This window comes from Peromyscus californicus, unplaced genomic scaffold (assembly GCF_007827085.1).
Source record: "Peromyscus californicus insignis strain IS unplaced genomic scaffold, ASM782708v3 Scaffold_13__1_contigs__length_99412109, whole genome shotgun sequence".
Taxonomy (NCBI): Eukaryota; Metazoa; Chordata; class Mammalia; order Rodentia; family Cricetidae; genus Peromyscus; species Peromyscus californicus.
Genome location: NW_026294424.1, coordinates 94,964,477 through 94,978,908, shown reverse-complemented (window position 1 = coordinate 94,978,908; position 14,432 = coordinate 94,964,477). Strand labels below are relative to the sequence as shown.

Here is a 14,432-nt window from a genome sequence, read left to right as displayed (position 1 = left end):
TGGAACTGAACCATGCATGATTATGCCTAGGACATCATGCAGGCAAATCCTTTGTGGCATATCCCTGTAGAGTGTGCCCACTAAGTACCAGCTATCAGGTCTACAAGTTTTTCCTTACCCAGAACTCAAGAAGGGTTGCTTTGTTTACCATTAGTACAAGAGAATTACTGCCATTATTGGGGGGGGGAGTTGTGAATTGAGCATGGCACACTATTTCTCAGTGTTCCAGCAGCCAATAATATTAACAGTGTACCGACATACCCTTTCCGACATTTTCCCTCTTCCGTCTTTCTCACTCTGCCATTCCTATTACCTATATGTCCCAAATGTCTACCTGCCTGGAGTCTGTCCTGGATTATACTTCTGTGAGGAAAAGGAAAAAAATACTGTGCATGATGGGTTTTCTGAGAGTCTAAAAATGTATGTTTAGTGTAAAAAGTATAGAAATGTGTTACTTGTGTCCTTACTGGACACAGAAAGGAAGGCACTGCTGTGGGATGGTCTGTATGTCCCATGTGTTGCTGATTGGTCAATAAATAAATCACTGATTGGCCAGTGGCCAGGCAGGAAGTATAGGCGGGACAAGGAGGAGAATAGAGCTGGGAAGTGGAAGGCTGAGTGAGAGAGACACTGCCAGCCGCCATGATGAGAAACAGCATGTAAAGATGCCGGTAAACCATGAGCCATGTGGCAAGGTATAGATTAATGGAAATGGATTAATTTAAGCTATAAGAACAGTTAACAAGAAGACTGCCACAGCCATACAGTTTGTAACCAATATAAGTCTCTGAGTTTACTTGGTTGGGTCTGAGTGACTGTGAGACTGGCGGGTGTCAGAGATTTGTCCTGACTGTGGGCCAGGCAGGAAAACTCAAGCTACAATGCACTTTTCCAGGGTCTATGCCATGATAAAAAGCAACTCTTTCTTTCCATGTCAAGTCTTTATTAAGTAATATACACATTATTACAGTTAGGAAATTCTTGATTGTCCGAGAACCTTGGATATATAATATCTTAAATTATGCCCATTACAGAGAGGAGAATAATAGAAAAGAGATTAGGATTGGCCTTCCCAGGACCAAAGTAGAAAAATATATGAACGTATATGTGAAAGGGAAAAAAAGAAAATGAATTCTGTAAAATTTTACAAGTTAAATGAAAAACAGTATAATAATAAGCATCATAAAAAGATGTTCTAGTGACCATAATAGATATATGGCACATGGTCGATACACATGGATACCACATAATGAATGCACTTCAAATTGAAGTTTGTTTACTTGTAACAACATTGTACACATACATAAATACATACACACAATAACCCTGGAATGCAAACTTCAATACCTAGGAAGACAAAAATTAGCGTAGCATATCTAAAAGAGAGTAAGATAGACATGGTGCCATCGGCGTTAAGGGGACACAACATGCTTCGTGTCCGTAGAAGCTGCTAGAAAGGCCTGCCTGCTCAGCAGTTTGTTGGTGGTTTGATGTATCCTATGAAGTAAATAAATGCTTGAGAATTTAAAGAACAGCACTAAAGCCCAGGACTCTTTTCTACCTCTTCTCTACCTGATGGCTCTCAAAAGGCCAGGTTATTCAGCACTTTCTAAAAACAATTGTTTTAGTCTGGTGTGGTTACACATGCCCTTAATACCAGCATGTAAGAGGCAGAGAGCAGGTGGATCTCTGTGAGTCTGAGGCCAGTCTAGTTTACAAAGTTAGTTCCAGGACAGCCAGGGCTGCACAGTGAGACCATCTTTAACAACAACAACAACATATATTGAGATTTCTCCCATAAATTTAGTAAGACCCTCACCTTATGAAAATCATTGCTAATATGCAACTTTTAGCTGATCCCGTCTAATAATGGATAACCCCTTAATACTAGAGGCCCCTTACACGAAACTGAACTAAATTTGCATTATACATTTACATTCTGAAATATAAGATTAAGGATACTTGAGAACTACATTCTAGATACAACTTAAGTCAAACCTTTACTTTTACAGAGCTTTTATGCATTTTAAAACTTCCTTAAAATACTGCTTCACATGTACATATTTGCTCAATTAAAACTTCCATTGCATACTAAAATATTCAGTAAGTTTGTCTTATTCATTAGTTATTTTGATATTAGATTCAGTTGTAAATGAGACACACAAGAAAGAAAAACGGAGAAATTTCTATGCTAACAAAGAATTGAAAAGTCAAGTTTAGTGACATATTAAGGCTCTTCCCAATTCTCTCACATTTTATCCTATAATTTATCTTTTTGGCTTCTCTTACCAAATTTCCAACAAAAGCTAAATAATACAAAAAATAAATGATATGGTTAGTCCCACAAACTCAGAATATAATAGCAAAAGGGACAGCACTTAACATCTACCTCAACTGTTCATACACATTTTAACAATGGCTACACATCCATACTTTGCTTTGGAGTTCTCTCCTACTTCATTTTTGAGAAAAGTTCACCCCAGAAAGGTTGGTGAAATAAGACTCCTCTTTTAGAAGGAAGTTTGCAGTAAGCTCCCAAGTTACTTCTGAGTGGAAAGACATGTCTGGTTTTCCTTAACGCACTGTACAGGCCTGCCACTGCTGACTGCAGGGGCTGGACATGAACTCAGAGCAGCTTTTAAGACTTGGGTAAGGCAGCAACTGGGTGTACTTTCAATTTTTTTTTTTTTGTCTTCTGAACTCAGTATTTACATCTAGATTTCTCATATGAGAAAAAGTAAAACAATCTTCCTTGAATCATGGGTAAAGTTTATGTAAAATAAATTAAAAGTGCAGAAAACTATAACAATTAGTCACAAAGACCAGCATCATCACGTAGCCGGGCATATAAATACCGTAAATGCCATTGTCCTACTTGACACCCACCTCTTGGGATCTCAGGAACACACATACAAACACTCGTGGACTATTACACGTGGGTATTGGCACTTCCATTTCCACCTCCACCTTCCAGGCCCTCTGCAGACTGGGAGGAAGGAGGCCGGGAACTTCTGGGTTGAGGCTGACCGTTGAGTCCCATTTGTGTACCTAGACCATGACCAGTCTGGGATGCTGCATCGTCCGATTCCCAGCGCTCCAACTCTTCCCGTACCAGGCGCTCCATCTGCTCCCTGTGGATCTCACTGTCACGACCCAGCCTCTCATCCTAACAAGGAAATCAAAGACATGGCAGAAACCAGGGCACTGCATGCTGTTACATAATCTACACAGAAACTGAGTTAGGAATTTTAGTTGAAAAAAGCTGTAGTTATGTAAGAGACAGTATGCATTAACAGTTCTGAGAATCAGAGGAATAATTCTTCACTTAATTGTATCCCCCACTGCTGGTAGCACTCTCAGAGGGTGGATTATGAAGAGTCGTGCCTCCAGATTATTATTTGATCTAAGGTTACATAAGGAGGAAGACAAGCATCAGGTTAAGAGTTATGAAATGTGATGACTACCTTTATGCTCTACAGAATTAAAGAATGTTTCTGTTTAAGGAGAAAAAAAAATCTGAAAATAAAAGTGAACAGAAACAATATTTGTGAATTATGTAAATGTAACTTTAAATAGTTTTTATTCTTCTTCAATATTTCCAAATGAAAGGTGTCATGGGTGCCCATCTCTATCAATGAATACCTTGTCCACCAGTGAGCTGAGGCTCACGACAACTTACCTCAGCCACCCCATCCAGCAGCCGTCCTAACACCTCTCGCCTCTTCAGCTTGGCCCGCTCCATGATCTCAAGCTTGACAATGACAGCATCAATCTTAGACACTATGCTGCCTATGGAGTGCTCCATGCGGTCCACGCGTCTCACCAGGCTGCAGGGGACGACATGGGACACAGCAGGTCACGTCTCCTCGTCCTTCAGCCCACCTGACTCTTCCAATAGAAATACCAAGACCGTGTGAAACAGGAAACACTTTCTAAGGGTTCGCAAGACTTAGAGACAAACTGTTATAAGCTGCTTGTGGGAATGATAACCTCCATCCTCTTGCCAATAAAATTGTGTCTAAATGAAATTTCATATATGTCATTTTGTATTAGAATTCATTCACATATACAGAGTTGCTTTTCATAGCATAGCACTGAATAGTGGCTATGCTAAACAACCAGTAGGAGATCATGTAAATAAAGTACAATCCATCTATACAATAGGTGTCTAAGGTGACACCAGAAATTGTACTGTGTCATGTTTCCTGAAAGAGAATTACAAGTTAATAAAACTGTTAGAAAATAGGATGCTCTTTCAACATCTTGTTATTTTGAATGAAAATATTTAAATGCCTTAAAACATGTCAAATGGCAACAATTTGAATTCTCCCTCCCTGGCCCCTCTCCTTGTGATCCTAGTGACTGAAGAGTGTCTCACATACCAGGTCAGTATACAACCACTGACCGTGTGACCTGGGGACAACCTCTCAAATGCTAGTATAAGAATACTAGCCGGGCGGTGGTGATGCACGCCTTTAATCCCAGCACACGGGAGGCAGAGCCAGTCAGATCTCTGTGAGTTCGAGGCCAACCTGGTCTACATAGTGAGATCCAGGACAGACACCAAGACTACACAGAGAAACCCTGTCTCAAAAAACAAAACAAAACAAAAGAATAATAACAAGGGTAGCTGTTGAAAATTATTTTTAAAAACTCAATCCTTTTAAAGGTCTAGAAATCCTATGAATATAAGACAAATGAAAATCATTTATCAAAAAGGCAAATACAGAAAAGTGAGAGCTTGTGGCATTTAAAAATGCGTGACTAACATATCTTCAAATCATACTTTCCCCAGGTTTGATGAGAAACACTGCAAAGTCGAGACACTCAAAACGACAAGCAGGATCAACTCAGAGCTGCACATCTAGACATCCACAGTGAAGGTACAGAAAGATAAAGGCAAAGAAAGAATGCAAGCACCAAGAAAAAAGCTGGTTTATGATGCACAAAGAATTTCACTGAGCTGCATTCTCAGGAGGGACACAGCGCATCTCACTGAAGATAAAGACATAGCGAAAGGAGGCCTGATCTACTGAGACTTACTTGTTATGAACATGTATGCACCTAACAGCTTCAAACTACACTGAGCGGAACCTTCTTGAATTACAGGGATACATGAATAATAATGACAGAGAGGTGATTACCTCACTTTCAAAAGCAGATAGAAATAAACATGCAGAGCACCAACAGGAAACAGGAGACAGCAACTGACAGGCATCTTGAACCCTGAGGAGCAGCAGAATGAACATTCTCCTCAAGGACAGATCCTGTATTATGCCGTAAGATGTGTAAAACACTGCCACACACATGTAAAAGGAAACACAGACTCTAAAATTCGCTAAGATATTTTGGTTGGAAGGAACACAGAGGATATTAATGTTTTCTCTGCTTCCCTAATTTCTGATAATGAAGATCTTTCATGAAAAGAAAAATACTCTAAAACTTATTTGAAAGAAATGATATTCGTCACGAAGAGAACGTCTAACTCCCTGAGAAGTCGCGTCATCTCGTTTTGACCCTGGTCAACAAAGATGGGAAAACGTTTGTACTTACACCTGGAACTCTTCATAAGAAACCCCGCTGGAGATGCTGCCCCTTCGCCTGGAGCTATGCCCGCTGTCGTCGTCATCCTCCTCCTCAGAGTCATCCAGGCTTCTCGGGAAACTTCTGCTGCTCATGGGACGTGGTAAAGAGCTATGTTCCAAGTCCAGGTCCTCCTAAAGAATGTGGAGTCTTCCAGTGAGGGGCCAACATATCAAGACTTCACAAAAAACTTTACCAAGTTCTTGGGCCAGGAGAAAATGGATTGTCCTCCAGACTGATTTTCTACAGTGATTTCATGGATTGACATTTTAAAGCAAGAATAAACAAAGTGAATAGTCAAGCTACCAATGTGTAGGCTGAGGGTGTAGGGAGAGAGGAAAAGGAAAACAGTAATTAGTATATGGGGACACCGAGTCCAGTCATCCCCTAAAGTGCTCACCCTCTCTTTCTCCAAGTCATCTCTCATCTGTTGATGCTCACGTTCCGTCAGTTCCTGATCACCATCCTGGTCATACTTAGTGAATATGGCCTCAATTTCTGCATCCGTATGGCCTTTCCTGAAAGTTTTGAGAGGATTGAGGTGAATTTCTTCAGTACATGGTCCAGCCTGACCACTGAAACATCAGAACGCAGGAGGAAGGGAGACATAGAGCATGTTCCAGAAAAATACCTGCTTCCCCAAATGAAAAATATTTCTCTACCAGTACTTGGGAAGGAAACATCTTCTCATCAGCCACGGATTAACATGTACAATAGTCACTGCCAGGGTCTAGCAGTGCGGCCCTCACCCTTTCAGGTCCTGTCGAAGCTCATCAAAGTTCAACTTGCCCCCACCTTGCCGCAGACTCTCTGAAATATCATCTACAGTATTTCTTTTAAGTTTTAGTTTGACCAGTGCTTTTTGGTAGCCCTATTGAAAAGAAAAGAAAAAAAGACATGATTTTGTTTTTTATTCTCCTTTTGTCTTTCAGTTACAGTGAAACGAAAGTTCAGCACTTGGTAGAAGATGGCAATTCAAGAAAAATGTGTCCGCGAATGAGTAATGAATGTAATCTCAGTTTTCTATAAAACTTGTAGAAAACTCAGTATCTTTCAATAATTCTAAGGACCTTTTCCGTGTGTGTGTGTGTGTGTGTGTGTGTGTGTGTGTGTGTGTTTACATCTGAAATATAAAGTTAAATATGTATGTTTATATTTCAAACGTACACCACTATGAATTCCATAGCTGTTTGTTCCCTGGCATACAGGAAATGAAGCAGCTATGGGCTGTTTATTTTTCATACAATAGTAAGGAATTTTCTTATAGGTAAAAATATATTTTTTAAAGCCAGTGAAACAAACCTGAGGATTTTCAAGGAACTAGAGGCAATGCTAAAGAAACGCTCTAGTGATCAAGTATCTGCCAGTCATTTGTGAGTCCCGGGTTCATACCCAGGACTGCAGAAGTGAAGCAGAGAGAGATTTTGCTTTGTATGATAAGCAGGGTGATAGAGCTGAAATTGAGCAAAGTGGACTGAACAATCAAGAATAAAATTAATTGTTTTACGAGCTTTAATTTCTTTATTAAAACATTAAAAAATTACCTTGGTATGAATTTATTTATAATTCTATATTCAGTTGAATATTTATAGAAATATAAAACCAAGTCCAATATTTACTGAGGCAAGGAAACTTAAACTATTAAGAGCTCTGAAAACAAACGTCTTTAACTTCTTTGTAAACATATCCAGGATTCTGAACAGGGCTTGTCTTCTATGATGCTGTCACCTCCCTTAAATGTAAGCTGAACACACTTGCTATGTTGGTGAGTTATCACACCCTCTCTACAGATAGATCAGCTCCTAATATTTTTTATTTTTCTCATGTATTATTGAAAAAAAATTCTCTATTTGAATGATAATGGCTCCTATCATATCATATATTTAAATGCTTGGTCCACAGTTGGTGAAACTATTTGGAAAGAATTGGGTGTGGCCTTGTTGGAACATCACTGGGGGTGGGTAGGCTTTGAGGTTTCAAAAGCTCATACCATTCCCAGTCTCTCTCTCTCTGCCTCTAACTCACAGGTAAGATGCGAACGCTCAGCTACTGCTCCAGTATGGGGTCTGCCTGATGCCATGCTCCCCACAATCACAATCATGGGCTCAGCCTCAGGAACTCTAAGTAAGCCCCAATTAAATGCTTTTCTGATAAGTTGCCTTGGTTATGCAACAGAACAGTGGTGACTAAGACACTCTGCTAAGAGTTACTTTAACGTCACGTTATTTGCAAGCATCAACATATTTTCATTATAATGTGTATTATTTATTTGTTGATAAACTGATCTCAGCTAAATTACTTTAGCTGTCTGCCTGGATCCTTCGCACAGCGGCTGTGACTACTTTCGCACTGTAAAGTATTTCTTCTACAACCATGTTTCTTTATGCCACTGCTTCTCTGCTGTGTTTTTATCTTTGTTGGCCCATTCTCTTTTTCTCAGCCAGGCTTTTTACTTTTAAAAAAATATGTTTTTTTATTTATGTGTGTGCATACATGTGTGTATTTATGCACAAGTGCCTGTGGGTTCTTACAGAGGCCAGAAGGTGTCAAGATCCCCGAACTGGAGTTGGTCAGTTGTGAGCTTCCACGAGGGTGCTGGGAGCCAAATGCCAATCCTCTGAAAGAGCAGCAAGTGCTCCTAACCACTGAGGCACTTCTTCTGCTCTCCTTTGCATTAAAAGATACAGGCGGACAGGAGAGCAACACTACCTGCTTTGTGGTGTGTGAACTAAAGCAGAGCTGTGCAGTGGCCGGTCAGCAACAGAAGGAAGGGTCATAACCTGGCCACTGAGGAAGATACACACGTTACTTAGGTGGTCATCTGTAGACTAAACAGCTAACAGATCGTACTTTGTGCTGTCTCCCACAATATTTTGTGACAAAACAAATTTGAATCCTGTTGTTGAAGGCCTGATGTTGCATAACAATGTAATTGATAAATTGAATTTAGACCATAAAAGAATCCTCAATTGAATTTCATAAATATCAAAACTCTGCAATGTGGAGTACTTACGTGCTCTACTTTTAAAAAAGTAGTAAAACGCCATCAACTGTGGGGTAGAACCCAAGACAACGGCACTTAGGTTCTGTCCAAGGGACTTTATGTAACTGAAGTTTTCCCTTAAAGCAGAATTCACACACAAGGGGGCTTAACCTTGAACAGAAAAGCAGTAAAGCGGCGTTTCCACCCTACCACGACGGGAGGGCGTTGTCTGCTCTTATTTATTTTTATGTAAGTTTTAGTCTTTAAGCCCAATGAAGCCACAGTGAGAAGAACAAAGCACTTCCCTACCATTCCCTTCTAATTAATGATTACATGCTTGTTGAGAAGGTGTGAAGGAAGTCCTCAGCCCCCAAGCTGTGGCCTGATCGGGAATCTTTTCTTCCAGTTCTCTACACAGAAAGGCTAGAGATGAAAGGAGAGTCACTGCCCTCCCTCTGTCTCAGTTCAAGTGGTAACAGAGACAAGGGTGGAATTAGATGCGTGTGCCCCCGCGCCCCCCCCCCCCCTTTCAGTCTGTTGTGAACTCAGGACTCCGGGGCACTGAGTGATTAAGAACCAAACAATTATTTTAAAGTTGAATTTAGACCATAAAAGAATCCTCAGAATTTAAGTCCTAGCCTATCAAGCCTCTCACCAAAGGAAACATTTAAGTTATTTCTGAAATAAAGAGATCTACCCTTCACTTCAAATAATTTCAGCGAATCAGTGTTGATTTGGTAAGCTGATTAAAATAATGTTCCTTTTATGTAGGAAAAAAGTTGTGGGAATAGCCTACCTTTCTGATGAGGTCTGAGAGTTCCATTTCCGCTTTCTGCTGGGCCAGATCCGACTTCACTTCCGAGTAAGTATCATTGATGATGGCCAAAAACATGTTCTGTTTGTAAAACAGAGGACGAAACTCAAATATAATTTGAGAGCAGTCTAAACATTGACACATGCCTTTTCGTTCACCTTTTTACTAAAGCTGAATAATCATAAAGTCACTGATAAGTTTTCCTCTCATATTCTTTGAAGCAGTATTTCTCCACTAAGTCACACCAAAGGAAGTCTCACTTATAAAACCACGCTGTGCTGGTTGTTCTGTGGTCAGCTCAACACAAACTAGAGTCTCTTGGGAAGAGGAGCCTCAACTGAAAAATTGGCCTGTAGGGGAGTTTGTGAGCATTTTCTTGACTGGTGGTTGGTGTGAGAGGGCAATGGCCAGCACTAGCTATGGGCCAGTGGTCCTGGGCTGCATAAGCAAGCAAGCTGAAGTAGCCATGGGAACAAGCCAGCATGCAGCATAGTCTCTGGTTCAGTCAATTCCTGCCTCGGGTTCCGGTCTTGATCTCCTGCACTGTCTTCAGTGAAGGACTGTATGTAGCATTAAGGCAAGTAAACCTTTTCCTCCTCAGGCTGCTCTTGGTCAAAATGTTTTATAACAGAAGTTAGAACACATTTTTTGACATATTTTGCAAAGAGACAATAAAAAGCTACAAAGTATTAATGTATTTATGTACAGATGGTAGAATTATTATTGTTTTCTACTTTTAAAACACTGAAGTTACTGTGCAGAATTCTAAAGAGCTCTTCAAGTTTTAACAATCGAATTAATTAAACTTTTTCCAAGTTTTGTCATACATTCAGGTGAGGTACACGGAACATATTTTAAGAATTGAAATGACTTCAGTGACAGACATAGAGTAGACCCCGTATAAAGACCAAGGAAATCTTTGTGAAAAGATGAAGACTTCAGAGCCCATCAAACTCTTGTTTTTTGTTTTTTGGTTTTTTTTTTTGGTTTTTCGAGACAGGGTTTCTCTGTGTAGCTTTGCGCCTTTCCTGGAACTCACTTGGTAGCCCAGGCTGGCCTCGAACTCACAGAGATCCGCCTGGCTCTGCCTCCCGAGTGCTGGGATTAAAGGCGTGCGCCACCACCGCCCGGCTAAGTTTTTTTTTTTTTTTTTTTTGGGAAACTCTTGTTTTGATGGTTCTTGTCTTGGTGTGACTGGGAAGAGATCACCAGAACTACCAGGAAATCGGAAGAGATCAAAGGAGAAAACAAACAACAGCGCCCAGGAAGGACCGCAGAAGACAAACAAACCCCACAGTTTACCTCCCACTGTGTAACACAGCTGGGCTCCACAACAGCCAACCGGGCCAGTGTTAAAACAACTTCCAGGGCAGCCACCCTGTCAGACCTTCCAAACCAAACCCTCACACAACAATGAAAGGAAGCACCCTTGCACAGTCAGCTGAACCTTGTGTGTGGGCAACCTGGAATCATGAGCCCCAGAATCATCTAAAACCCAGGAAGGAAAACTTGTGATCTGGTGCTCTCTCAGGAAACCCGAGCTCACTCTTCAAGTGGAAACTTTCTGTAGTAAACTTCCACACCGTCCCTCACTTGTAACTCTTCCTTGACAGAGACATGAACCACGAAGAAAGGGCAGTCTAATCCAGCTTCCACCTCCAGCAAACACGGCATGGCCCACACATGTACGTGTGTACGTGTTGTGATAAGTGTGTGTGTGTGTGTGTGTGTGTGTGTGTGTGTGTGTGTGTGTGTGTGTGTGTGTGTGTGTGTGCACCAATAAGCGCACAAGCAAAGACCAGAGCAAGTGTCTTTTCTATTGTCTTCGTCTTATTATCTTGAGACAGGGTCTCTCACTAGCCTGACGCTCACTCATTGGCTACATTGGCTGAACAGCAAACTGCAGGAATCCTGGTGCCCAGAAGGTGGAGGGTGTTGTGCGGGCACAGGCAGCCTTTTCTGGCATTTTACTTGACTGCTAGAGATGCAAATTCAGGTTCTCATGTTCTCAGAGCAATCATTCTTACCCAATCAGCCATCTCCCAAGACCTTGTCTGACTTATTTAAAATATAATCATCTCTTTACTGTTTGAGATTATAATACAAGTGTTTGGTTGTTTATTGTTTTGCTTTTTTTTTTTTTTAAACAGCACCTCCCTTACCTGTGTACCAGGCTGGCCTCAAACTCACAAATATCTGCCTGCCACTATCTCCTGGGTGCTAGGATGATTTGGCCCACTTGTTTTAAGAATTTGTCCTGCATTTCTTTTCTCTTTATGTATGTGTTGGGAGGCAGCCCACGTGTGCTCACCCATACAGGTGTGTGTGGCAGCCACAAGGATGCCTTCCCACTCACTTCTGACTCCACCTGATGCATCCACATGGGGTCTTTCCCTTGAACGAGAGCTCCCTCATTTGGCTAGTCTATCTAGCCATTTGTTCAAGGGATCCTGTCTCCATCTCTTTGAGCTCTGGGATTGTATGCTGGCTGCCATGTCTGAACCATATTCATGTAAGGGCTAGGGATCTGGACTCGAATCCTTAGGCTTGAGCAGAAAGCATTTTACACACCCAGCCATCTCCCTAGCTCCTTGTTTTGCATTTATAAAATGGAAAAAGGAACAGTACCTCCCTTAAAAACTGCTTGTGTTGGTTAGTGAGACAATCCACACAGTGCTCAGGATAGGTCCTAACAGTGACAGTTCTAAGTGCTAATCATTACAGCTGCTGTCACTCACCAATGTCTACTTACTTTTCCTAACGTTTTCCCTCCCCGGTGGTAATGAGTATTTCCGTGAGTTTGCCACACACTTTCTCAAAGCACCTAGTAAATCAGCTCTGTCTCCTGTATGCTGTTTGTTTGTATCTGGCAACTGGTTTATAGCTGCAGAGGTATATTTAACTATGTCTGCTTTCCCCACAAATCCACAGAATCAGAGGAAGTCCAGGCTCTATTTTCCTTTTCACGGCTCCCTCGGCTGTATAACACATCACTGAATGCACAAACACTATAATTTACACTCTGTATGACCCAGACTATCTGTATAAGAATATAGTGGCTCAGGCAGTATTTATCCAGTGACTGATGAATGAAAATTAAGACTCTTGTTTTAGTGGAGAACTACACATCTCTATCAATTAAGGAAGACTACTGATTAATATTGGACACCAGAAATTAAAACAGAACATAAACTATACATAAACCCATGGGTGTGTGCTCCATTCTGAGCACAGGTAATTTCAGTTAAAATAAGGCTTTGATTTTTACTCTCCTTATCCAGATATCTAACATTTTATTTTTGCTTGCCAATGCTTAAATGATGGCTGCATATATCTTAGTCAAAGTGAATTAAAGTGTGGGTTCTGTGAGATTTCCAATCAGTAGACACAGGTGGTGGCTAGTGAAGGTTTTTGTGAGGCAGTCTGAGAAGCAATGAGAATTCTTTCACGTTCCGGGGTTTGATTTCATGAGAGGACGACAGCACCTGGATAGTAGGTGGCAGCGTCTAGTGTGGCACAATGACCAAGTTCTCCTTCGAGCACTTCAGTCTCACTGTGTCCTACAGGTGGCAGAGGACAGCTGAAGGGTCTGCCGCAGGATGTACCTCATGCTTAGAAAGATCTTAGCAGAGAGCCCAGAGCCCCAGAACCCAAAGGACTACCCATGTTAGAGGGAAACAAAGCCTTGTCAATCCCTACTTTTTCCTTAATCTGTAGCAGGAAGAGGTCAGTTAATGAGGTAAGTTCAAATCTGGCCACAATACTGGCAAAAAAGCAGGGTGTGAAAGAATGGACTTCTCGGGACCTTTTGTCCCATGAGTGGTTATCTAAGACTTAATGAGCACCATCTGCCGAAATGGGATACCTGGGGAGACTTCAGAGATGAGACACCTAAATTTAATCATTCAAACCTCCAGAAAGGAAAATCTGAAAGATGATAGTGTTTGGATGAAATATACCTTTTCCCTCAGTTAAGCTAACTTCACTTAATACTTTTTCACCAGACAAGTAGAATGTAGAAATGTTAAGAAAACCACAAAACACCTTTAAAAAAAAAATCTTAAAGTAAATGGTAAAAGTTGTTATAAATCAAGAGACTCAAAGGTATTTTAACATGTATTTTGGGAGCAATTGCTAATTACTGTTAGATTTACTTTTAAGTTTAATAGATGTGGATTCTTTGTAGGCAGTGTAGAGGCCTGTGGGCTATGAGAAGGTTGAAATATTATCTTAGCCTTGACATGTGATAATTCACCCAGCTATGACTCTTGACGTCCTATTTCTAAGTTGCTTTGTAAGTTCCTATTTTCTCAAAGAAAAGGCAGGAATGAAAAGTCACACTAGCAAGTGACTAAGAGGCAGGAGGTGACACTGTGCTGCGTAAGCAGGTAAGTACGTCCTACTGTTCAGGCAAACCACCATTTAGGAAATTGATAAATCTGCACTTGTAATTATTTTTATAGAAGTTAAATACATATTTATAGATGATCAAAAGACCATGGGACAAATTATTGTCTGAAAACTATAAATCAATGAAAAAAATAAGTTTTCTAGAATCAACATTTTTTTTTCTGTTTTCCACGTGTTTATTTGAAATGATGGATGATCAAGAATGAGAGAAAAGGGAAGGTGGTGATTTATGAGCACAAAGTTTAAATCACCTCACTATAAAAAAAATATACATATACATACCAAAAGAATGAAGAACATAAAGAACACAAATGTAGTGAAATAAAGTGGTCCCAACACTCGGTTAGCTTCCTCAATCTCTGCGAAGTTGATATCCCCCAAAATGATGCGGAACTGAGTGAAGCTAGGAAAACAAAACAGAACACAAGACAAAACCAAACAGTGTCCAGCTGCGGACGTGCACCTATTAAAGATGATCTCATATGCCGGGACAGTCTGGGAGGGTCCAGAGAGCTGCCAAGAAACCGAAAACTGTCGGCCTCTTCGAGAAAGGCTTGTTACTTGAATTGTCAATTGATGATGCCTTTGAGTAACATGGTTTCATATGGTATATGTCATTTCTACTTCATATCAAACCTGATT

General features: G+C 40.8%; 1 protein-coding gene across 1 annotated transcript in view; it reads right to left on the bottom strand.

The window, feature by feature from the left end:
- Positions 1-922: 922 nt before the first annotated feature.
- Positions 923-14,432, bottom strand: part of Pkd2 (polycystin 2, transient receptor potential cation channel) — a 46,277-nt gene continuing 32,767 nt past the window's right edge. Inside the window, exons 9-15 of the mRNA XM_052735578.1 lie at positions 14,073-14,193; positions 9,363-9,461; positions 6,333-6,454; positions 5,984-6,101; positions 5,554-5,717; positions 3,680-3,827; positions 923-3,166 (exon numbers count right to left, since the gene is read on the bottom strand). Coding sequence (XP_052591538.1) covers positions 2,930-3,166; positions 3,680-3,827; positions 5,554-5,717; positions 5,984-6,101; positions 6,333-6,454; positions 9,363-9,461; positions 14,073-14,193 — 1,009 coding nt within the window. The 3' untranslated portion in view covers positions 923-2,929. The remainder of the gene's footprint in view (positions 3,167-3,679; positions 3,828-5,553; positions 5,718-5,983; positions 6,102-6,332; positions 6,455-9,362; positions 9,462-14,072; positions 14,194-14,432) is intronic.